General features: G+C 42.6%; 1 protein-coding gene and 1 long non-coding RNA gene across 2 annotated transcripts; both read left to right on the forward strand.

Moving 5' to 3' along the window:
* The first annotated feature begins 1,073 nt into the window (after positions 1-1,073).
* LOC139480326 (uncharacterized) lies at positions 1,074-6,303 on the forward strand. Its single transcript, XR_011654415.1, has 3 exons — positions 1,074-1,308; positions 1,563-1,644; positions 6,207-6,303. It is a non-coding gene; the product is annotated as an uncharacterized lncRNA (long non-coding RNA).
* A 3,044-nt stretch (positions 6,304-9,347) lies between these two features.
* On the forward strand, positions 9,348-22,311 carry LOC139479596 (uncharacterized). The gene is made up of 2 exons (XM_071262436.1): positions 9,348-9,496; positions 21,024-22,311. The coding sequence occupies exons 1-2, from the start codon at positions 9,348-9,350 to the stop codon at positions 22,309-22,311; spliced, it is 1,437 nt and encodes a 478-aa protein (XP_071118537.1).
* The last annotated feature ends 3,787 nt before the right edge of the window (positions 22,312-26,098 follow it).

Here is a 26,098-nt window from a genome sequence, read left to right on the forward strand (position 1 = left end):
ATACTCTGAGGGCATGGATCTTTGCTGAAAATAACAATCACTAGATTGCCTGGTCCATGTTCAATTATTTACAGGCTGCCATCACAGAGCTGGACTATTGTGAGTGTGATGTTTCACATTACATTGAAATATACCATGATGAATACATGTAGTTTGTATTTATCACAAACAAAAATACTCACTCAATACTTGGTATCCTCCCTGAGAATGTCTGTGAACCTCCCCACAAACCCTGAACATGCTGAAACAGAAAACAACTAACTTGTCTTTATCCTTTCAATGTTTCAGTGTGAATTTGTTAAAGATTGATAAGCTGTCATTATTCATTGTAATCCATATCTCACTTTCAGGTGGTTCAGGTGGCAACACATGATTGGAATTGAATGCCACGTTTTGTTTTACATGCACTTTGCCAGATTTATACCCTTGGTAACTAACCCTCATCATCAAATCCCAGCGTTATGTTGAGAATAAGGACACGACCCTTAAAAGTCCTGCACCTGTAGCTCTTATGCAATCCCAAATAGAAATATCATGTCACAACAAACACTTGATCATATTAATAACAAAGGATTTCCGAAAACAACAAAACTAAAAGGGCCCTTGACGTTTACAGTAGTAACATTGAGATCAGGAAAATATCTAAATCAATCCATTCCATAAGATCTCTGTATAGAAATCATGGAACATTATGTCTCGAAGCCCTGCTACGTACCTGGCATCTGCAAGCTGCTCTTCCTTCCTTCGGCTGTCAATCGAGTTTTCGAAATACTTGACGTCCTCGTTGTGGATGGCTCAGGTGGATTTCGACCGGGATTTCCGAGTTAGAGGTGATTGAGAACAATGTATCGATACACGAGGTAAGCATATCGCAATCAAGCATCACGGTGTACATCGATTACACGAGGTTTGAGTGTTTGTTTACATTTGTGTTCCAAAATGGCGCCCTCGGCCATACAGGGAATTATGGGTAGACTTGCTTGTCCCGGAATAACACGAGTTGGTCACGAATGACGAGCGGTCATTTCTGCAGCAGTTACGGAAAGAGACGAGGTTGGCCGATTACAGTTCATACAGGCCATATTGGGAGCCGCGGGGATTTCGACAGTGTGTATTAGGAAGTATACCTATGTGGTGTATGGAATATGCGTTTGCCTACCATGCCAGGCAGTGTGACAAGGGATATCCCAGCGGATGTAATATTCCCACAGCAGAAATGTTTCACAACCTCGATTGCAGGGAGCTGAAGATGTGACATATTCAGACAGAGACCATAATACATAGACTGTTATATGGTCTCTGATTCAGGTAAGGAATATGTTAATAATATTGATCACGTATTTAAGTTATTTATCTTCTGTAAGCCACTTATTCTGTTTTATATATGTTAGTAAATGTGTGATTTAATTTTTGTAGGATAAGCAATCTACCTAACTTATGTTAATCCTTGCTAATGTATATTATGTAGAAATATGTTTGCTTATTTATATTCCTTTATCTAGATACTCTATAGTGACTCATTTTTTTAGTTCATACCGTACCGACTAAACTTACTTTTGCAGGTGTGAATAATCAAGAACAAATTAAATGACAGGAGTTTTGCAACAGTGAACATTGTGAAGTGGAAGATAAGACATTTGAAAGGTATGGATATTTTCACTTGAACTTGTTGAAGAATACCGTGATGACAACTTTATCATGTTGGGAATTTTGGCGGTGGGGTAGCCTAGTGGTTGAAATGCTGAAGACCAAGGTTCGATTCTTGTCATGGGTACAATGTGTGAAGTCTATGTCAGGTGTCCCTTGCTGTGGTATTGCTAAAAACAGCGTAAAACCATACCCACTCATTTGGGGATTCCGGGTTGGAATTGGTCCCCATCAACCTATGCTAGTTGTAAGAGAGGGTTATACTATAAAGGGAAATAGTACCTCGCCTACTATTGCCTGGTGAAAACAGCACCTTGTTATTTTTTTACCTTGGGTCTGAATATGCCCGAATACATGAAATTAAACTTGCATGGTCACTTGTAAACACAAATAACTGAGAAATGTTCAAAAAGGTTTACATTAAAAACTAGCATCTACTTGCCGACTCTGATTTGGAGATGCAACTAAACTTATTGTGAAAATATAATATAATAGAAATTAGCCTCTGCTCAAATTTACTCATGATTCTGATTGGGAGGTGCAACTAAACTTATCATTGAAAGATCACATGCTTTGAAGTTTTAAGTAGCTTTACTCAGATTAGCTCAATGTCAAGCTGAACCTGAGTCTGGCGAAAATGTCAAGAAACTGGACAACAGGTATACTATATATGTCATATTTATTTTAGTAAGTAGGAAATAAATAGTAATTTTATAGAAATTTCATTTATATATATTTCGGCCAGGAATCAACATGTCTCTCCAGATAACAGACAACAATTAGTAGCCTTTTTTGCCAAATCAAGGTGCTGTTTTCGTTGGAGAAATCGGTGACATTTTGATGAGGTGCCGTTTTAGCCTCACCCATAAGAGATAACCTAATAGATCAGGTGATCAGGCTCAGTGACCTGGTTCATGGCATCTGACAGTGACCATCTAACAGTGTGGATTGATGTTCACAAGATCAATCACTGGATTGTGTAGAATTTTGGGCCTACCTTAGAATACAGTACCTAACTTTTCAAACAGGTCACAGTATCCTGTGATGTAATTCGTAGTATTCTGTTGCCTGGCACACTGGCAAAACAATGCATTGTGATGTCAGGGGTCATTGGATGTGCATATATATGCTCTTTTCAGTGGTCTATCGTCTCCACACACTATGTTGTTGCATGAGTTTAAATTATTTGTTTACTAAATATTGTTTTAAACATTTATATGTGAACTGGATGGGTAAACAAGCAAAAACTTATTTGAATACCGCTCCAGAATTAGAATACAATATGATATGACAAAAGTACAGTCAAGGAATACAATTATATACATGTTCTTATTATAGAAACTACGTTGTCGGCGCTGTCAGGTCGCATTTTTAGTAGTAATAGTGTACTGCAATATACGGCAAGGAATAGTATTATAAATTTAAGATGCTATGTACAATCACAAAACCTATTGGATAGCCGAATGTAGTCTTCTACTGATTTAAGAATTTCTAAGTTTATTTTTGACGTCCTTTCAGGATTACCTAATAGAATTGAATTTAGATCATATCCCTTAACATAATAGTACATATTCTGTCTTAAATCATTGTAATTTGGACATATGAGAAAGAAGTGAAGTGCATCTTCAGTGTGATGGCCACAGCTACATGCAGGATTATCTTATAAATATTGCCTGCGGATGCACATTTTATAACAAGTGCTTGTTTATTTTCTATATACTTTTATTTCATTTTTTACTTATTACAGTGGTTAAAATGATTATAAATATAAATTGAAACTAATAATGTGCAATAAGCGGGTTATAGCTGAAACGACACCTTAGCAAAACAGCACTGACTGGCGAAATACTCGCCGAAAGCGAAAACGGCGATTACTACTTGACGAAAATGACACCTTATTTTTTTTTTAACCTTGGTAAAATAAATGAAATTAAACTAGGATTGATAACTTGCAAAGACCAATAATTGTGAAATGTTAAAACAAGTTTACAATAGAAATTAGCCTCTACTCCAACTTATCCTATACCCGACTCAGTTTATTGTGATAACATGCTTTGAAGTAAAATATATGGAATTAAACACACATCGTCTCACACAAACACAAATGCATGTAGTTGTTAAACGTTGAAACAAGTTTACCTTCGAAATTAGTCCCCTACTCCAATTTACTCACCGACTCTGATTGGCAGACACAGCTCACTTGTTGTGAATGTATTTTTCACTTTAAAGTTTAAAGTACTCAATGTCAAGCTGAAACTGTATTTAAGAATCCTAACATGGTGCAATTTTTCACAATGGCCTTTCGATGTGTCATTTGAACATGTTGAAAGGTTTTACAAGGGATATTTGTAACCCAATACTTTCCGTAACGGGCGACAATGCTCGTCTAAAGAGTTGACTAACGCCATCAGGTGGCGATCAGGCTCGGTGACTTGGTTGATGTATGTCATTGATCCCAATTGTGTGGGTTGATGCTCATGATGTCAATCACTGTACTGTCTGGTCCAGACTCGATTATTTACATATAGCCGGAATATTGCTTGAGTGCGGCATAAAACAGCAAACCAAATCATAAGTGTGGGATGAATGATTTGAAATTAGCAAGTTTAATGTGACCTTCAATCACTACAACCTGATCTGAGTCTTGAAAAGATATGACTTTGATTCAGTGAAAATTTGCATCATGATAGTTTCAACTGTAGATACAGTTAATCTGTTTTTTGTACAGTTTCTGTTTATTCAATATATATTTTGTTCAAATAAGCTTTGCCTCTTCACCAACCCTATTCCTCTTTTGGAATAAATAGTGTCTAATAATTCAAACACCATCACCATCATCCTAGTGAACACAACAAAGAAATGCACATCAAATACGTCATTATTATTATTTCTGATCTCTGATAAATTAGAAAAAAACTGTTATCCAGCAAGATAAATTTCCTTGGTCCCAAGAAGCATGTTACATAGTAAACTGACTCGATAATTGAATAGCAGTTGTAAAGGCACAACTGACTAAGCCGTCACTACTCAATTAAGTAATTAACAGACAATTGCAAGTACTAATACCCACCCGACACTAATTGCCCTGTTAATCCCTAGTCCACAATGAGTTGACATTGAGTTCATTTTGCTAATTAGCTGTTTTTAGAGTAGCAAGGTAATAAACATCAAAGGTGGGGCAGGCTTTGATCATGTGTTCTGTAGAAGAGATGATGTCACTTGTTTTATGTTTATTTAGGATTAGCTACATCCCTTGATGCTACCAAGGCAGCCCTTGAGATTATCAGACAGTTTGGCTAGACACAAACTGATGTCTCCCTTGTAGCACACTATGTGTCAGACACAGACTTTGACCACTCTGTGCAGATGCATATCAATGCATAAAGAACATTGGGTAGATGATTCAACAATGCCACACAAGTCAAAGTTGGGTTTCACTGTATTTAGAAACAGACGATGGATCCAAAACTTTATAACAGTAATTATGATTAATTTAAACTTTGCCAGGCTAATTTTTTGGCAGATTTGCATGTTATTGTTAATCTTCATTTAGTTAATTTTCAAAATAGATAGGATGAATGATAAAATATGATAATGAGTCATGAATATTTGAATTCAGATCAGAACAAACAGGGAGGGTCACCCCAAAATGTGAGAGTCTCTAGGGGAGACTTTTGACAAAACGGACAATAAAATATAAAGTGCTTTGCATTTTCTTTCAGTGAGGGTTGTGTCAAAAATGAATGAGAACATACCGGTAATACATGACCGGCCCCTTTAATGTAATATACATAGTTTTTAGTTGATGGTTCAGGTTGTACTTTTCAGTTGAATTTCTTATCACTGTCTATGATGGACTACCAATTAACGGTAGATATTTAATATCCATAATAACTTAGATAAATGCTTCTACAGTCTCATCCTAATTTGTCAAAATTTGAATTTCAATATAGCTTCCATTAATGAATTAATGAATTTGGTGAGAATATCTATTGTCTGAATTCCTAATTTACTTTCTTTTGTATTTGGTGTGCAAGGGTAGCCTAGTGGGTGAAACAGTCTCTGAAACCCGGGTTCAGTTCACCACATGGGTACAGTGTGTGAAGCCCATAGCTGGAATATTGCTAACAAGCTGCATGAAACTATACCAACTCACTCGCTCATTGTGTTGTATTTTGAGATCACTTACATGACATGTGTTTTGATAATTATGAATAGTTGCATTTATGTATTTATGTATAAGAACCTATGTAACTTAGTTTTGCATAGTCTTGTTTACCCTTCCTTACATTTTGATGTAATGCAAACACTCTAAGCAAAATTCAGGTGAACCTTGTGGTATTGTTTTCGAAGACCGCATACATTTTTGTATTTTCTGAACACTTTTCTGTTTGCAATGGCTTATTTACATGTTCAAAGATTGGTTAAATATCAGTTGCAAGATAAATTGTCAATACCTCACTGTTTGAGAAAACAACTTTAAACATTTGTAAATTTATATGTGTGTGTTTCATAACTTTTGACTAACAAGTTTCTAAAGATGTTATGAAATGTTTCAGGTACCTGGATTTCACAATCTGACACCAGCTACATTTAAGAAGATCTTGCTCACACAATTCAGACAAGGGACTCGCCGGAAGATGAACAGTACTCCTGATAACAACCAACAGATTCACCTGAGAAAGTGATGATTCTGAATGAATAATGCCACTAATGTGACTGTAGGTGGTTTTATTATGACACTAATGAAGTCTGAATGAATTTATGCCAAAGCACTGTGACTATGTCCAGGTTGTGTACACCGATGCTGACCATACAAATCTGAATGACTTTTGTGGTTTACTGCAGAAACATAATTGACTTTAGATATTCTTCTTCAATAAAATTCTTCTGAGATTTGACTAATTTGTTTATTTAGAAAATGGCATTGAAGCGTCTGTTCTGTAAGGCCTTGCAAACACCACTGGTTACTTTATGCTAGTTCCTCTTCTTGCTTGATCAAATTTCAATTTGTGATATGTACCAATGAAATGCCATATAATCAATAAATAAGATTTTTTTCCAAAAACATGATTTGTTTTGCTTCATTAGCATAAAGATATATAATACTGATCAGCCATAACATAGGTGCTGAACAAATATAAAATGTGCTAATGCCCTGAATGTTTTCTTACTATAAATACTTAACAAAAGTTGTAGTTCCACCATAGTAGACAAATGACATTGATATTTTTTCTGTACTTTATTTAGGTGTTTTCTATGGATGCCATTAGTCTTATGCACCAATTTGGGACAATTGTATTCTGTTTTATATTCCCATGAAACTACACTGTCCCGATATAACAAGTACTGATACCGTTCCAAACTAATCTGTTAATCTCACCAGGGCCAAATGCCAAATCACATAGCCAATGACTTTCCATTTTTTTCTGAGTGAGAATGCTGTTTTGCCACTTTTAGCAATATTGCAACAATATCATGGTGGCGGACACCAGCAATAAGCTTCACACATTGGACCCATGTCGCAAAACAACTTGTGAACAATGCATGCCCACATGTCTCAGTTTGAGGAGGATATTTACCATTAAAATAACACAGAATATTACAACAGGTACCTGTAACTTTTTCTTTTTCTCAGTACAAACTGGAAGTCTGGACATGAAATTTAAGGATATCATTATACAAGAACTGATGTTTGTTCATTAAATACCATTAACATCCAAAAAGGACAAAATATGAAATTGAACAATTTTCTTCTCCAAAAATGTTTTAGGAGGATATTTACCATTAAAATAACACAGAATATTACAACAGGTACCTGTAATGCACAGGCTAACATTATTTACCAGAAGCAAGTCATGAAGAAAATTTGCATCCGGATACCTTCCGGAAACCTTCCGGAAACCTTCCAGATGCCTTCAACAACCTTCAAATTGCTTGGTATTTTCAAGTTAATTTTTTTATGTGTTTCACACTTAAGTGAACAAAATGCACCCCCCAAATTTTGACATTTTTTTTGGAAGGTTTCCGGAAGGTTTCCGGAAGGTATCCGGGCCGGATCCAAAATGGGAAGGTATCCGGAAGGTTTCCGGAAGGTTTCCGGCAGACGGAAACCTACACTTTTTTTGCTGTGACAGAGAGTCGTAGATTCCCCGTCGTGGGTTTGATTCCCAACACTCTGCCGTTGTGTGGAGTCCACCCTCGTTGACCTCAGTATACAACAGGTGCATCCAGAACCCACTGTACTCTCGCGATCTGAAACTCTACAACTAATCGTGATTACCAGATTAACAAACTAATTGCACGGCGAGCCAGCCACTACGTTAAAGCACTTGGGAGTCGCACACTCCAGTAACAATCGTTAAACTTTAAGACGTGATCCGCACGCCGTGATAAGGTAAACGTTCCTACGACATTGTTTGTTTGTTTGTTTGGTGTTTAACGCCGCACTCACCAATATTCCAACTACAGTAAACTACGGTTATAACGAACTCAAAGGGACCACTAGTTTTAGTTCGTTATAACCGTAGTTCGTTATATGCATATATACAACATCTATACAGCAAATGGCCGGGACCAAAAATTAAATTCGTAATATCCGTCAGTTCGTTATAAGCGTGTTCGTTATAAACGTAGTTTACTGTATATGACGGCGGTCTGTAAAAAACAGTCTGGACCAAAAACTCAAGTGATTGCATGAGCATCGATCCACGCAAATGGTTGGTTAGGTGTTGTTTTTTTTGTTTTACGCCGCACTCAGCAATATTCCAGCTGTATGACGGCGGTCTGTATATAATCGAGTCTGGACCAATCCAGTGATTGATATCATAGGCATCGATCCACGCAATTGGGACCGATGACATGCTTCAAAAACGTCAGCGAGCCTGACCACCCGATCCCGTTAGTCGCCTCTAACGACAATCATCCACGCAAGTGGGATATGATGACATGCATCAACCAAGTTAGCGACCATGACCACACTAAACCGTTAGTCGCCTCTTACGACAAGCATTGTCACCTTTTTCGGACCCGTGAAGATCCTGGTTAGAATACGTTTTCAGCAACCCATCCGTGTAACAGGCGACTGAGCTTGTCGTAAGAGGCGACTAACGGGAACATTGCTGAGTGTGGCGTTAAACAACAAACAAGCAAGAAAAGAGCAACCTTTCACGGCAAGCATGGGTTGCTGAAGACCTATTCTAACCCCGATCTTCACGAGTCCATGGGGGGCACGGGTGGTCCAGTCGTCTAAGGCGCCGCGATTCGCTGTGCAGAGTTGCGTCCGTTGGACACGCCAGAAACCTATGATTGTGGGTTCGAATCCCGGTTTGCCCCGATTATGTTTCTAGGTTTGTCAGCACCATACCCGTGCTCGTGGGTTTCACCGAAGTGGTAAACGTCTGAGACCTGCATCACTTCGGGATTTCCTCCCACACTAAGCTGACACGCCGCGATATAACTGGAATACTGTTAAAAACGGCGTTAAACACAAATCACTCACGAGTCCATGACTTGTACATTCAGTTAGAAGCACAACACTGTGGACCTTCCTCTCCATACTTCTTTAATAAAACAATAACATTAACCTGTGTCACAGACACACGTACAGTTAGACAATTACGGGCAACAATGATGTCTTCGGTGTGCATGCTTTTCCATTAGTCTTTGATGGATTTCGACATGAAGAAGATCAAATCAATATGACGAAGCCCCAAGGTGTTGGACTCGCTGTCGAGGACACTTACGTGTTTCAGTCCTGTGACGTCCGACACCGTTGCCACTACGACAGCCCTGTCGATGCTGACTCCCATTATAACGAGGCCGTCTTTGGCATCTCCCGAGGGCCCGCGTATGCTACTGTAGTAGAGATCAATGGCGGTGCACGAAGAGGCTGTGTATGCAAACGCTTGATAAGGCGACAAAGAATATCAAATCCTCTCAGATGCTGTAACAAAACAAAAAGACTTGTTTTCAAATGTCCGGATTTTTTCATGTCCCGTTCGCCTTCGATTTACAGTAATGATATCAGTAGAGTTTGCAAACGCGGGGCTCGGGGGCCGCACCGAGATGAAGGGAAAATATAGTATTGGAACAAGAAGATTCCTCTGGATTCGTCATCTATGTGGCAGATTTTAAAAAGTCTTCTATCGATGTAATGTACTCCACTCCCAGTCTGAGATACCACTCCGCTCCACTGACACTGAGTGAGTGAGTAACTTAAACGCCGCTTCTCATAGTATTTCAGTCTTGTCACAGCTTAATATAGGCCATCTTCCCGACGCAAGGGAGTTAACTGACTACAAAAGTCCAGTTTCCACCCTTGTCGAACTAGGCTAAAATTCCGGAGTTTTGATTGGACTAACGAGTCTATCCATAGTCCAATCAAAATCGCGTAACGAACTAGACATCCGGTTCGTAAACAACTTGGATTTCGCATTGCAGAGTTCGGTCGCCTGCAGGATTTGCAAAACATGTGTATCGCCAATAGATATTTTGCAAATCTTTCCATGTTTTTATTAAAGGTGCTTCAGTGATTTGATCTTACCTCGTGAGGTAAGACCTATTTTATGACAGTCGTATCCTGATTATCGATCAGATCGTACTGACTTGTCGTCGCCATTTTGTTTGAAGCAAATGCAAGTGATATGAGAGGTGGAATCTGATTGGTCAATAGGAGTGAGTATGGTTTTACGACGCCTTTAGCAATATTCCAGCAATATCACGGCGGGGAACACCAGAAATGGGCTTCACACATTGTGCCGATGTCGGGAATCGAACCCGGGTCTTCAGCGTAACGAGCGAACGCTTAACCACTAGGCTACCCGACCGCCCCTGGTCAATAGGAGGGACATAGAAGGGACTTAACTGGTAATAGTCGCTGGTGGCGCTACGATCGAGCCCGGAAATTCCAAGCTAGTTCGGCAAGGAAGGAAACTGAACTCTTATAGACAGTTAACACCCTTGCCTCGGAGATATGAATAAAGGCAGAAGGACCAAAGACATGCAGACTAAAGTTTATTACCTTAGTGAAACCTATCACCGGCATCACCGAAAATAAATGGCAGCATCGGGATTACGAACCCGCGATCAGTGGATCCTGACTCAACTAAGGGAAACTACTCTCCACAGATAACTGTAGTGCCTTAGACATGATGGTTGCCGCTTAGTTCAGTTTCAGATCTAAATATCTAGATGGTACTTGTTGTTACCCTGTCTGGCGCTCGGCATTTAGGGGCTAAAACAAGGCATGGTATCTCAGTGAGCTAGCACTATAAATCATGCATGCACGTCACTATATAAGTGCAATAATATTGGACGCGACGTTAAACACCATTTCACCTCACCTCACCTTATTGTAATGACACAAAATGCAAGTCCATCAAAAGTCCTTGGACAAAACTGTGATCTGTATCCCTGACCTTTTTTCGACAGTTGCCGCTGAGCTCATTTCTAGTTTATAGGTCATGCTACGTGTAACACAAAGCAATCATGAAGTTGACATTTACAGATTCTGTGGATTCTGAGGTGAGTGAGTGAGTGAGTGAGTTGGGTGTAACGCCGCTTTTAACAGTATTCCAGTTATATCGCGGCGTGTCAGCTAAATGTGGGAGGAAAGCCCGAAGTGATGCAGGTCTCAGACGTTTATCACTTCGGTGACACTCACGAGCACGGGTGTGGTGCTGAAAAACCTAGAAACATAATCGGGGCGAACCGGGATTCGAACCCACAATCATAGGTTTCTGGCGTGTCCAAGGGACGCAACTCTGGACACCGAATCGCGGCGCCTTAGACGACTGGGCCACACGTGCCCCCGAGGTGACTGGGAGAAGAAGAGTCATTGCCTTTTTACAGAACGAACTTTCAAAATTTAATTCTGATTTCAGTTGAAAACAAAGTAATCACCAATGATATTATTAAGGCTTACAACCGTTATTACACACGACAACACGACAATACTTGAAAATATTGACATTGACACTGCTGAAAGCTGCCGCTCAGAGAGTATGTAGGACTACGTAGATGGTGGTTTTAATAGAATGTCAGACTACTCAGGTTTTGGTTTAAATAGAATGTCGGACAAAACAGTTGTTGGTTTAGAGATAATGCCGGACTACGCAGATGGTGGTTTTAATAGAATGTCAGACTACTCAGGTTTTGGTTTAAATAGAATGTCGGACAAAACAGTTGTTGGTTTAGACATAATGCCGGACTACGCAGGTGGTGGTTTTCAAAAAATGTCAGATTACTCAGGTTTTGGTTTAAATAGGATGTCGGACTACCCAGGTGTTGGTTTAGAGAGTATGTAGGACTACTCAGATGGTGGTTTTGATAGAATGTCAGACTACTCAGGTGTTGGTTAAAATGGAATGTCGGACTACTCAGGTGTTGGTTTAGAGAGTGTGCCAGACTACTCAGGTTTTGGTTTAAATAGAATGTCGGACTACCCAGGTGTTGGTTTAGATATTATGCCGGACTACTCAGATGGTGGTTTTGATAGAATGTCAGACTACTCAGGTGTTGGTTAAAATGGAATGTCGGACTACCCAGGTGTTGGTTTAGAGAGTATGTAGGACTACTCAGATGGTGGTTTTAGTATTCGAATGTCAGACTACTCAGGTGTTGGTTAAAATAGAATGTCGGACTACCTTGATGTTGGTTTAGAGAGTATGTAGGACTACTCAGATGGTGGTTTTAATAGAATGTCAGACTTCCAAGGTGTTGGTTTAGAGAGTGTGTCAGACTACTCGAGTGTTGGTTTAGAGAGTATGTAGGACTACACAGATGGTGGTTTTAATAGAATGTCAGACTTCCAAGGTGTTGGTTTAGAGAGTGTGTCAGACTACTCAGGTGTTGGTTTAGAGAGTTTGTAGGACTACTTAGATGGTGATTTTAATAGAATGTCAGACTACTCAGGTGTTGGTTTAAAGAGAATGTCGGACTACCCAGGTGTTGGTTTAGAAAGTATGTAGGACTACTCAGATGGTGGTTTTAATAGAATGTCAGACTACTCAGGTGTTGGTTTAAATCGAATGTCGGACTACCAAGGTGTTGGTTTAGAGAGTTTGTAGGACTACGCAGATGGTGATTTTAATAGAATGTCAGACTACTCAGGTGTTGGTTTAGAGAGTATGTCGGACTACCCAAGTGTTGGTTTAGAGACTATGTCTGAATACTCAGATGGCGGTTTAGAGAGAAAGTCGGACTACCCATGTGCTCGTTAAGATAGGCTGTCGCTCTACTCTCTCTCTATCTCTAAAATGGTGGTTTAGAATCTCGAACTTCGGAGATGTTAACAAAGTGTCCATTGTGAATACAAAACTTTGAGACAGCCCCTTGATGTCAGATACATGGATGAAATGGAAAGCACGTCTGTGTAAAAACTATTCTGAGGTTACCACGTTCGTATTTTCAACAGTGTTTACACGCCTAATGCAACGGCATCCACTGGCGCACACTCAGTTATACACGCATAGATGGGTCTTTCCAACAGTTGTGATACATTTTCAAATGAGATTGCCGAGTTGGAGGAATCAGTGGTATAATTCAGCCTTATGTAAACACAAGCCAGTCATTGATTGTGATGTAAGCACTGAGTCGGCGCGAGCCAGTCACTGGAAACACGAGCTGGGCGGCAGCAAACGCGAGACCGCTTGCATGTCAGGAAGTTTGAACAGATTAGCCAAACAGATCGTGAGATACAGTTATGTTGATTGAATAAAATCTAATCCAGTTTTCGCTTTGTATGTTGTTAAGTAATTCCTCCCCATTATAATCAGAGGCTTTGACAGAGCTAATGTTGCTCCGAAAATATATATTACTTGCAAGCTTCGGACACATAGACAGGCCATTCTAGGTTAAACCGTGTGAAGATATATTCTAAAAATAACGGGTAGGTTCTTTGGATGAAGATTGACATTGATGCCGAATTTGTGAATCTGGAGGATCCCGAAAAGGTATGAAGTCCCTGGTCAGAGCTCTGCTTTCTTGATGACAAACCTGTTCAGAGATCTGACCTGAAAATCATGTCAATACCTGGTCAGAGTGCTCTTATAATACACACGTCAATACCTGGTCAGAGCTCTCTCATAATACACACGTCAATACCTGGTCAGAGCTCTCTCATAAACACACGTCAATACCTGGTCAGAGCTCTCTCATAATACACACGTCAATACCAGGTCAGAGCTCTGTCTTAAAACACATGGCAATACCTGGTCAGAGCTCTGTCATGATACACACGTCAATACCTGGTCAGAGCTCTGTCTTAAAACACATGGCAATACCTGGTCAGAGCTCTGTCATAATACACACGTCAATACCTGGTCAGAGCTCTGTCTTAAAACACATGGCAATACCTGGTCAGAGCTCTGTCATAATACACACGTCAATACCTGGTCAGAGCTCTGTCTTAAAACACATGGCAATACCTGGTCAGAGCTCTGTCATGATACACACGTCAATACCTGGTCAGAGCTCTCTCATAAAACACACGGCAACACCTGGTCAGAGCTCTGTCATAATACACACGGCAACACCAGGTCAGAGCTCTCTCATAATACACACGTCAATACCTGGTCAGAGCTCTGTCATAATACACACGTCAATACCTGGTCAGAGCTCTCTCATAAAACACACGTCGAAACCTGGTCAGAGCTCTCTCATAATACACACGTCAATACCTGGTCAGAGCTCTCTCATAAAAAAACACGTCAATACCAGGTCAGAGCTCTATCATAATACACACGTCAATACCTGGTCAGAGCTCTGTCTTAAAACACATGGCAATACCTGGTCAGAGCTCTGTCATAAACACACGTCAATACCAGGTCAGAGCTCTCTCATAATACACACGTCAATACCTGGTCAGAGCTCTCTCATAAAAAACACGTCAATACCAGGTCAGAGCTCTATCATAATACACACGTCAATACCTGGTCAGAGCTCTGTCTTAAAACACACGTCAATACCTGGTCAGAGCTCTGTCATAATACACACGTCAATACCAGGTCAGAGCTCTGTCTTAAAACACATGGCAATACCTGGTCAGAGCTCTGTCATAATACACACGTCAATACCTGGTCAGAGCTCTCTCATAGTACACAAGTCAATACCTGGTCAGAGCTCTCTCATAAAACACACGTCAATACCAGGTCAGAGTTCTGTCTTAAAACACATGGCAATACCTGGTCAGAGCTCTGTCATGATACACACGTCAATACCTGGTCAGAGCTCTCTCATAAAACACACGGCAATACCTGGTCAGGGCTCTGTCATAATACACACGGCAACACCAGGTCAGAGCTCTCTCATAATACACACGTCAATACCTGGTCAGAGCTCTGTCATAATACACACGTCAATACCTGGTCAGAGCTCTCTCATAAAACACACGTCGAAACCTGGTCAGAGCTCTCTCATAATACACACGGCAATACCTGGTCAGAGCTCACTCATAATACACACGTCAATACCTGGTCAGAGCTCTGTCATAAAACACACGTCAACACCTGGTCAGAGCTCTGTCATAATACACACGTCAACACCTGGTCAGAGCTCTGTCATAATACACACGGCAACACCTGGTCGGAGCTCTGTCATAATTCACATGGGAATACCTGGTCAGAGCTCTGTCATAATACACACGTCAATACCTGGTCAGAGCTCTGTCATAATACACATGTCAATACCTGGTCAGAGCTCTGTCATAATACACATGGCAATACCAGGTCAGAGCTCTGTCATAATTCACATGGCAATACCAGGTCAGAGCTCTGTCATAATACACACGGCAACACCTGGTCAGAGCTCTGTCATAATACACACGGCAACACCTGGTCAGAGCTCTGTCATAATACACATGGCAATACCAGGTCAGAGCTCTCTCATAATTCACATGGGAATACCTGGTCAGAGCTCTGTCATAATACACACGTCAATACCTGGTCAGAGCTCTGTCATAATACACATGTCAGTACCTGGTCAGAGCTCTGTCATAATACACACGGCAATACCAGGTCAGAGCTCTGTCATAATACACACGGCAAAACCTGGTCAAAGCTCTCTCATAATTCACATGGGAACACCTGGTCAGAGCTCTGTCATAATACACATGTCAATACCTGGTCAGAGCTCTGTCATAATACACACGGCAACACCTGGTCAGAGCTCTTTCATAATACACACGGCAACACCTGGTCAAAGCTCTCTCATAATTAACATGGGAATACCTGGTCAGAGCTCTGTCATAATACACATGTCAATACCTGGTCAGAGCTCTGTCATAATACACATGTCAATACCTGGTCAGAGCTCTGTCATAATACACACGTTAACACCTGGTCAGAGCTCTGTCATAATACACACGGCAATACCTGGTCAGAGCTCTGTCATAATACACACGGCAATACCTGGTCAGAGCTCTGTTCTTGAGACCTTTAACAATGCCCCATCAGAAATGAGACATGAAAAAGATGCATGTCACAGACATGGAGGTCTGACCCATGATAATACCCGGGCTGTTACCCTGACCTGAGGCCCGTGGTAGCACCTCGGCACCCATCGTTTCCAGTATGCTAACACTATTCAAATTGGAAATATAGCAGCCCAACATAAAACGACCCAATGGCTCTAAACCCATTTCAGCCACCGCGATGATATATCTGTCTCTTCAACCCAACTATATCAATCAATGGCGGTTATCCAACTTTTACACTCTGACATTAATATCAGGTCCTAATATCAATTCCTTTCCCACCGATATTTTCTGGCTGTTATTTTTTGTCATTTTTCAAATCGCCTGACAATATGGCTTACGTGTGTCTGAGACTTAAATCCCATATAAATACTGTGCGCTATATAAGACTGTAACGAGATTAATACCGAGAGGTTTCCTGCGAAGAAACTGGGGACCAACTGGAGTCTGGCTACTCCACAGAACCCGGATGAGGCAATGATGACGCTCGTTCAGCCACCGGGATCAAAGCGGGAAAGTTGATGATAAGATTTCCCACAAAAGACAAGTTTAAAGACGATATTGAACATGTCTGAGCTGGCGTGGAGAGAGTTGGCCAGCCAGGCGAGGGCTGAGCGAAGGAGGACGATCTTACCAATCTCTGAGCGAGGGAGATTCGTCACAACGGGGCGGGCCCCAGCAGGTGGCTCTGAAGTAGAGTTATGTCAATATAATACAATAAGAAGACCTGAGTGCTTGTAAGCGCTAGACGTGATTCGGAGAAACCTTTCTGTTTTCTTTATCTTGCTGACTATTAATATGAAAAGATTTTTTCTCCATCCGAAACTAGAGAGTGTTACTTCTTTTCTATTAATAGTTGAAAGGAAACCACAAGATTGACGCCAATGTAATGGTTCTTATACAAGGGGCGTCAAGAACATATAGATATTGGCTGATAAACTGTTGACAGTAATGAATGTTTTCTCATAACGGCGTTTGGTTCAACACTCCAGTGTCCCATGATTGACATATGATCCATAATTTATAGATGGAGTCAAGAGTCGATGTGACGACCTGTGAATGTCAGACTGACATATGGAATCTTGTCAGCACATGTTCTTAGTAACAGATAAACCTGTTGATTGATTGATTGATTGATTGATTGATTGATTGATTGATATTCCAGCTATATGATGGGAGTAAATCTTCTAGTATGGATCAGATCATCCAGTGACTGATATTATGAGCAACGATCCACGCTGTTGAATTACGATAACACGCAATCAGCCAAGTCACCGAGCCTGACCCCCCGATCCATTTGGTTGCCTCGTTATTACGGCAAACTTGTGTTGCTGGGGACCAATTCTGATGGGTTTGCTGGTATATGGATCAGCTTCGTATAGTTGGTCTAGAGGCGATATGGATACATGTTAAATGCAAAACTCGTGATTATTTAATTGGTATTGTTTATCGTGCAGATAAGAGTGGATCGTATTGGGAACTAATTGATCAATCAATAGGAAAAGCAGTTGATATGAATATGTACACTGTAATTGCAGGAGACTTTAATATAGATATACTTCAAGGGAATAATCCATAAATCGAATATTTGCAAATGGTGCATGGACTTTCACAAATTATTAGAGAACCTACTAGGATCACCCAACATTCCAGTACCTTGATAGATTTACTTTTTGTGACGGACGTTGATAGTGTACGGGACTCGAGAATACTTAATCCAGTGTATAGTGACCACTGTCCAATTTTCGTAACCATAAAAGAAATAATCCCTAAATCTCATTCCTTTATGCGTAAAGTTTATTATTATCATTCCATACCAGACCTACATGGTTTCAAAACTAACTTGCTGAATATTGATAGTGATTTATTATACTCATCGGGGGATGTGAACACAATTACTGATGAACTTACATCTCGAATAATAAACTAAATATTCCCAATACAATTTTTACCATACGATCAAAGGATCCATAGTGGATAAAAAGTGAAATATGTTCCTTATTACGAAAACGAAATCGCCAACATAAGAAAGCTAAAAGATGTAATACTCCAGCTGATTGGGTAAATTTTAGACTGTTAAGAAAAAAAAGTAATCGGCTATTTCGGTAAGGCAAAGAAAACATATGCATCTAAAATTGATACTGTTACAAATAGTTTTCAAGGTACAAACACTTGGTGACGTTCAGTAAAGGAAATTCTTAAACTTAAAACTGCAAAACACAATTTTCCCCCAATTTTATTTTGGGGTAGGTTGTATAGATGTTAATAATATTCTCAATTGCTTCTTTGTGGACCAATCTCGCATATGTAATCCTGATATGTAATCTATTAGTAAATATAATTTTGATGGAAGATGAAGTTAGGGATAAACTACTGTCCGTGGACACCACAAAGTCAACTGGCCCAGATGGTATTGGAAACAAAGTACTTACAGCTCCAATCCTTACAAATATACAAATTACAGACCGGTTCGCCCACAAGTTGTTTAGCAAAGAAAATGAAAAATGTATGTTTAAACATGTCTATTACTATTTAAGTAATAATAATGTGCTCACTAACCTACAATCTGGATTCACGCCTCCACCTCAAGTCAGTTGACATATTTATATGACTTTATTGCAAAGGTTTCAGATGAAGGCTGTGTTTTGTGACAATAAGTAAAACGTTTGATAAAGTCTCGCACAAACATCAATTTATAAGCTACAACATTATGAAATTATCAACATTATTGAGATGGTGTGATAGTTACTTAGAAAATCGATATCTAAAGGTAGTTAAGCCTCGAGCTCTGATCCAAAAGCTGTCTTGGCAGGTGTGCCACAGGGTTCGGTCCTGAACCGGAAGTAGCAAAGGACAAATCAACTAGAGCGGAAAGTAGAAAACTCTTCGCCTCAGAATCACGCCAGCCTACAAAAATGCAACCGAAGCTCCAATTCAGGATAAGAAAGTTGTCATCAGTACCGTCTGAGGGTGATATATTCAGCAAGTATGTCAGGTCGGGGAGCACAAACACAAAGCTCTCCAGATGTCCATACCATAACGTCTAGTGCATCAGCAAAACCCAATCGCACCCCCTTTTTTATGATCCAGTTGGCCAATACTGGCAAAGGGCAAAAACAAGCTTGTTTGGCCTTGAGGGTCAAAACACTCCTTAATGAAAGCTCTCCAACTTTACTGCCTGCAAAAGCATCACTAAAGGATGTTTTTCGCATCAGAGGTGACGGAAACTGCCTTTTTCGTTCATTAAGTTTTGCAGTTTTTGGAAGCCAAAGTCTTCATGGTATTGTATGAACTTCTGTTGTACAGTTTATGGAGTCCCGCGCACATCTTTTGGATGATATATCTATCACTCCAAAGGAAGAGTATGTTAGCAGAAGTAAAATGGATCTTGATGGTACTTGGGCAGCAGAGAGGGGGGGCGGGAGTCCAAATATTTCTTTACACCGGCATCACGGAAACTTGATTCTGCTTTCCATTCAAAACTAAACATAGGGCCGCCATTTTAGGCTGTACTGAGATATCTAGACTGACGGGTAATTGAAGCGATACCAAAATTCAGAACGTCCAAACTTTAAATAAAACCTGCATAATCCATAACTATGGTTACATTGCCACCATGACCATTTGTAAAAGGCTCAAATGCGTAACAAATGATTCCGGGACGCTGGACAGAGAACGACCAGTGGCGGCACATGGTCCTATGCACAACGCACAGGTCACAAATCAGGTTAAGTTAAGCAATGTTGGTCCCGGAGAGTCCTTTGGTGGATGCCTATGTTCGGCAGCTTGACTCCTGAGAGTTTCAAAGGCTTTGGACCTGCCCCACGCTGAAGCACATGTAACGCTTAAAAGTTTCCCTTGGCAAGTGACTTTGTTCGAAATGTACCTCTGTTCACCCAGCAATTAGTGGGTACCCGGTAGGATCAGATACTCCCCAGGGAGATGATAATGATTTTTGAGTGCACACTGATCCATTGACCATATGAGTGATGTGGCGCTTTCCCCAGTGGTGTGGATATAGCAAAAAACAAATAGTCCTATAATTGTTATTTTTATTTTTACTTCCTTCACCCACAAGACAAGCGGGGGCACGGGTGGCCCAGTCGTCTAAGGCGCCGCGATTCGCTGTGCAGAGTTGCGTCCCTTGGGCGCGCCAGAAACTTATGATTGTGGGTTCGAATCGCGGTTCGCCCCGATTATGTTTCTAGGTTTGTCAGCACCATACCCGTGCTTGTGGGTTTCACCGAAATGATAAACGTCTGAGACCTGCATCACTTCGGGCTTTCCTCCCACATTAAGCTGACACGCCGTGATATAACTGGAATACTGTTAAAAGCGGCGTTAAACCCACCCACTCACTCACAAGACAAGCCTTGCTCATGTACAGGTTGTGGAAGGGCTCAGGAAACCAGCAACCTCCTTCAGCCGTTTCGCGGCGAAGCATGTTTGGGAGAACAAACCAGTTATATACTGATCTGTGTAATTCCTCTTTTGCAAAGACGATTTATTGTGTAGGAAGCCACTGACTACTTGCGTGAATATCTGTGATAACTATCTGTTAAAATTCGGGACATATGAAACATTAAAGTGTGCCTTTAAAATGCAATGTTGGTTTGGTATCGTTTCTTTCGCCCGTCAGTTTTGATAACGTGCATTCATTCGGAACGCAATCAGAACTGCTCGTGTGCACACGGAACACAGGCCCACTCAACAGATATGTTAAATGACGTTTTAAATTAAAGTGGCATGTAATTTCGTTGAGTGACTTAGACTCTGCATAACGCTGTTATGTTTTCATTAATATTCTATGCAGTGCTATAAGAATCATGGGAATTCCATGAAAAGTACGTGTACGGCGGAATATGTTTTTATTTTTAATACGCCTTAAATGCCTACCCACCAGCCCATCCATCCGCCCATCCACCAGCCCATCCACCAGCCCATCCATCATCTCACTTCCCTTCTACAAGCTCTCTCACCAGCCTACCCCCCAGACCACCGACCAGCCAGCTCTCCCACCAGCCCACCCACCAAAACACCAACAAGCTCTCCCACCAGCCCATCCACCAGAACACCAACCAGCTCTCCCACCAGTCTACCCCCAGAACACCAACCTGCCAGGTCTCCCACTAGCCCACCCACCAGCCCACCCACTTGAACACCAACCAGCTCTCCCACCAGCCCACCCACCAGAACACCATCAAGCACTCCCACCAGCCCACCCACCAGAACACCACCAAGCTCTCCCACCAGCCACCCACCAGAACACCAACCAGCTCTCCCACCAGCCATCCGCCAAAACATCGCCAAGCTCTCCCACCAGCCCACCCACCAGAACACCAACCAGCCCTCCCACCAGCCCACCCTCCAAAACACCACCAAGCTCTCCCACCAGCCCACCCTCCAAAACACCACCAAGCTCTCCCACCAGCCACCCACCAAAACACCAACCAACTCTCCCATCAGCCTACCCACCAAATCACCAGCAAACTCTCCCGCCAGCCCACCCACCAGAACACAAACCAACTCTCCCACCAGCCCACCCACCAGCCCACCCACCAAGCGCTCCCACCAGCCCACCTACCAAAACACCAACAAGCGCTCCCACCAGCCTACCCACCAAAACACAAACAGGCTCTCCCAACAGCCTACCCACCAAAACACCAACAAACTCTCCCACCAGCCCACCCACCAAAACACCAACAAACTTTCCCACATGCCCACCCACCAAAACACCAACAGGCTCCCACCAGCCCACCCACCAAAACACCAACAGGCTCTCCCACCAGCCCACCCACCAAAACACCAACAGGCTCTCCCCCCAGCCCACCCACCAAAACACCAACAAACTCTCCCACCAGCCCACCCACCAAAACACCAACAGGCTCCCACCAGCCCACCCACCAAGACAACAACAGGCTCTCCCACCAGCCCACCCACCAAGACAACAACAGGCTCTCCCACCAGCCCACCCACCAAGACACCAACAGGCTCTCACCAGCCCACCCACCAAAACACCAACAGGCTCCCACCAGCCCACCCACCAAGACACCAACAAGCTCTCCCACCAGCCCACCCACCAAGACACCAACAAGCTCTCCCACCAGCCCACCCACCAAAACACCAACAGGCTCTCACCAGCCCACCCACCACATCTCCCACTAGTTCTCCCACCAGTCCACACCCATTAAACAAGAATGCAAGAGTTGCATCTGCTACGTTCTTTTGGACACATGTATTCGATGTTTCTCACGGCGATCTTTGACACATTCCAGATAGCTTCATGTAAAAACTTCGTCGAACTGATATACAGTGAGGAGCCTCTGGGGACACAAGGATTGTCAGCTGAGGGAGGACATTGGGTAATTGAGGTTGGATGTTGAAACATCACAAACCTCGGACACTACACAGAGCTCCCTAAAGTAGATTTAATGCTTGTTGTTGACATCTTCCTGGCCACAAATAAAACGATACCACTGCATTATTCAAATGTCGACAAAAATGACGTTTCGTTACGAAAGATCTGTTTCATCCGCAGCCGAAAAGATGAACAGTAAATTATAGGGGATGCTGGTTTGTCGATTGTCATTGACCCTCCAAAGATGGATTTCTGTGTCACCATGACACATGATTCAAATATGCTTCTGACATTAAATTAAAGAGGTATGAAAGTTGGTGAAGTGATTAATATTCTCCATAGTGTTAATAAGTTTTCATCAATATCAATATTGGTGCACACGCCATACGAATCACGGGAATTCCATGAAAAAGACAAATATACAGTAAATATGTATATATTTTTAATGCAGCTCATGCCTCGATATGACAATTAGCGCATAATGATTTTGTGTGTTTGCTGTTTAACCCCGCACTCAGAAAAATCCAGCTCTTTGACATAGGTCTGTATAAATAATAAGTCTGGACCAGACAATCCAGTGATTGACATCATGAGCATCGATCCACGCTATTGGGATACGATGACGTGTCCAGTAACTACCCGGTGTCCAGGACTGACCTGGGGATCGAAAAGGTGCTGTAAGTACATGCTTTGTTTGTTTGTTTGTTTGTTTGTTTGTTTGTTGCCGCACTCAGCAATATTCCTGCTATGTGACGGTGGCCTGTAAATAATCGAGTCTGAACCAGATAATCCAGTAATTGATGTCATGAGCATCGATCCACACGATTGGGATACGATGACATGTATCAACCAAGTCAGCGAGCCTGACCAATCCGATCCCGTCGCCTCTTACGTCAAGCATCGTCGCCTTTTAGGCAAACATGGTTTGCTGAAGACCTGTTCTACCCCGGATCTGATGATGGTTGGTAAAAAACACTTCAGTTTCAGAAATATCTGACATCATCTATTGTTCATAGCGCTGTTGGACGTTTAATGAATAAATCATGTATATGTAATATCGTCAATGAGAGTGATATAAGCCGAGTGGATCAAAAGTCACACGCTGTAACCTACAGAAAGACAAGTTGCATTAATCTTCTAACATTGAGATATTGAATGCTCTCGACTGCACCCTTCATCTTGAGAAGTGAGAACCCCTATAGACCAAGCTCCACATGAGAGGCTCCTCAAACCCCAGGTCTGATTTATAGACGCTGATTGATCATAGAAAAATTATGTCAGACTTGAAATGTAGCAAATATTTGCATCCGACCTCTTCTTTCAGCGAGGGCGCCTCCAACCAGAACAAGTATATTCAACTGTTCTCGTTCCTGTGTGTGGCCATGCAATTCCGGCCTGTTAGAGTTGTCTCCCTTACGGGTGATCCATAATGATTTACAGTCCCCTGAGTTGTCCAGGCCCATCCTATTGACCACTGGTCAGTCCCAGGGGTTGGTATGCTGATTAAGAAAGCCATTGAAGGATACTTACCCATGTCCCATTCCCATCCAGGATCTATATTAATCTATGGCCATTGTGAGTCATGGTTGGCAGTCATCAGGAACTAAGACCTCGGGATTTAGTCGGTGGAATCTGTCTGGATGTGTGGGGCAATCCAATATGGGGTGGGCTTGAGGTGTATAGCATGGGTGGGCTTGAGGTATATGGCATGGGGTGGGATTGAGGTGTATGGCATGGGGTGGGATTGAGGTGTATAGCATGGAGTGGCTTGAGAGGTATAGCATGGGGTGGGCTTGAGGTGTATAGCATGGGGTGGGCTTGAAGTGTATAGAAAGGGGTGGGCTTGAGGTGTATAGCATGGGGTGAGCTTGATGGGTATAGCATGGGATGGGCTTGAGGTGTATAGCATGAGGTGGGCTTGAGGTATATGGCATGGTGTGGGCTTGAGGTGTATAGCATGGGTGGGCTTGAGGTATATAGCATGGGGTGGGCTTGATGGGTATAGCATGGGATGGGCTTGAGGTGTATAGCATGAGGTGGGCTTGAGGTATATGGCATGGGGTGGGCTTGAGGTGTATAGCATGGGTGGGCTTGAGGTATATAGCATTGGGTGGGCTTGATGGGTATAGCATGGGGTGGGCTTGATGTGTATGACACGGGGTGGGCTTGAGGTATATAGCATGGGGTGGGCTTGATGGGTATACCATGGGGTGGGCTTGATGGGTATACCATGGGGTGGGCTTGAGGTGTATAGCATGGGGTGGGCTTGAGGTGTATAGCATGGGGTGGGCTTGATGGGTATAGCATGGGGTGGGCTTGATGGGTATAGCATGGGGTGGGCTTGATGGGTATAGCATGGGGTGGGCTTGAGGTGTATAGCATGGGGTGGGCTTGATGGGTATAGCATGGGGTGGCTTGAGGTGTATGACACGGGGTGGGCTTGAGGTATATGGCATGGGGTGGGCGTGAGGTGAATAGCATGGGGTGGGCTTGATGGGAATAGCATGGGGTGGCTTGAGGTGTATGACACGGGGTGGGCTTGAGGTGTATAGCATGGGGTGGGCTTGAGGTGTATAGCATGGGGTGGGCTTGAGGTGTACAGCATGGGGTGGCTTGACGTGTATAGCAAGGGTGGGCTTGAGGTGTATAGCATGGGGTGGGCTTGAGGTGTATAGCATGGAGTGGGCTTGAAGTGTATAGCACTGGGTGGGCTTGATGTGTATAGTATGGGGTGGACTTGGGGTGTATGACATGGGGTGGAATTGAGGTGTATAGCATGGGGTGGGCTTGAGGTGTATAGCATGGGGTGGGCTTGAGGTGTATAGCATGGGGTGGGCTTGAGGTGTATAGCATGGGGTGGGCTTGATGTGTATAGCATGGGGTGGGATTGAGGTGTATAGCATGGGGTGGACTAGAGGTGTATAGCATGGAGTGGGCTTGAGGTGTATAGTATGGGGTGGACTTGGGGTGTATGACATGGGGTGGAATTGAGGTGTATAGCATTGGGTGGGCTTGATGTGTGTAGTATGGAGTGGGCTTCATATATATCGCATTGGTTCGGCTTGACGTGTATAGCATGGAGTGGGCTTGAGGTGTATAGCATGGAGTGGGCTTGATGTGTATCACATGGGTTCGGCTTGAGGTCTGTAGAATGGGATGGACAAGATGGTCTGTAGCATTGTGTGGACTAGGTGGTCAGTTGCATGGTGTGGACTAGGTGGTCTGTAGCATGGGGCGGACTTGGTGGTCTGTAGCATGGGGTAGACTAGGTGGTGTGTAGCGTGGTGTCGACTAGGTGGTCTGTAGCGTGGCGTGGACTAGATGGTTAGTAGCATGGGGTGGACTGGTGGTCAGTAGCATGGGGTGGACTAGTTAGTCAGTAGCATTGGGTGGACTAGGTCGTCAGTAGCACTGGGTCGACTAGGTGGTCAGTAGCATTGGGTGGACTAGATGGTCAGTAGCATCGGTTGGACTAGGTGGTCACTAGCATGGTGTGGACTGGGTGGTCAGTAGCATGGTGTGGACTAGGTGGTCAGTAGCATGGGGTAGACTAGGTGGTCAGTAGCATGGTGTGGACTAGGTGGTCTGTAGCATGGTGTGGACAAGGTGGTCTGTAGCAT

The sequence above is a fragment of the Haliotis cracherodii genome, unplaced genomic scaffold, assembly GCF_022045235.1.
Source record: "Haliotis cracherodii isolate W230 unplaced genomic scaffold, xgHalCrac1.p SCAF_4, whole genome shotgun sequence".
Taxonomy (NCBI): Eukaryota; Metazoa; Mollusca; class Gastropoda; order Lepetellida; family Haliotidae; genus Haliotis; species Haliotis cracherodii.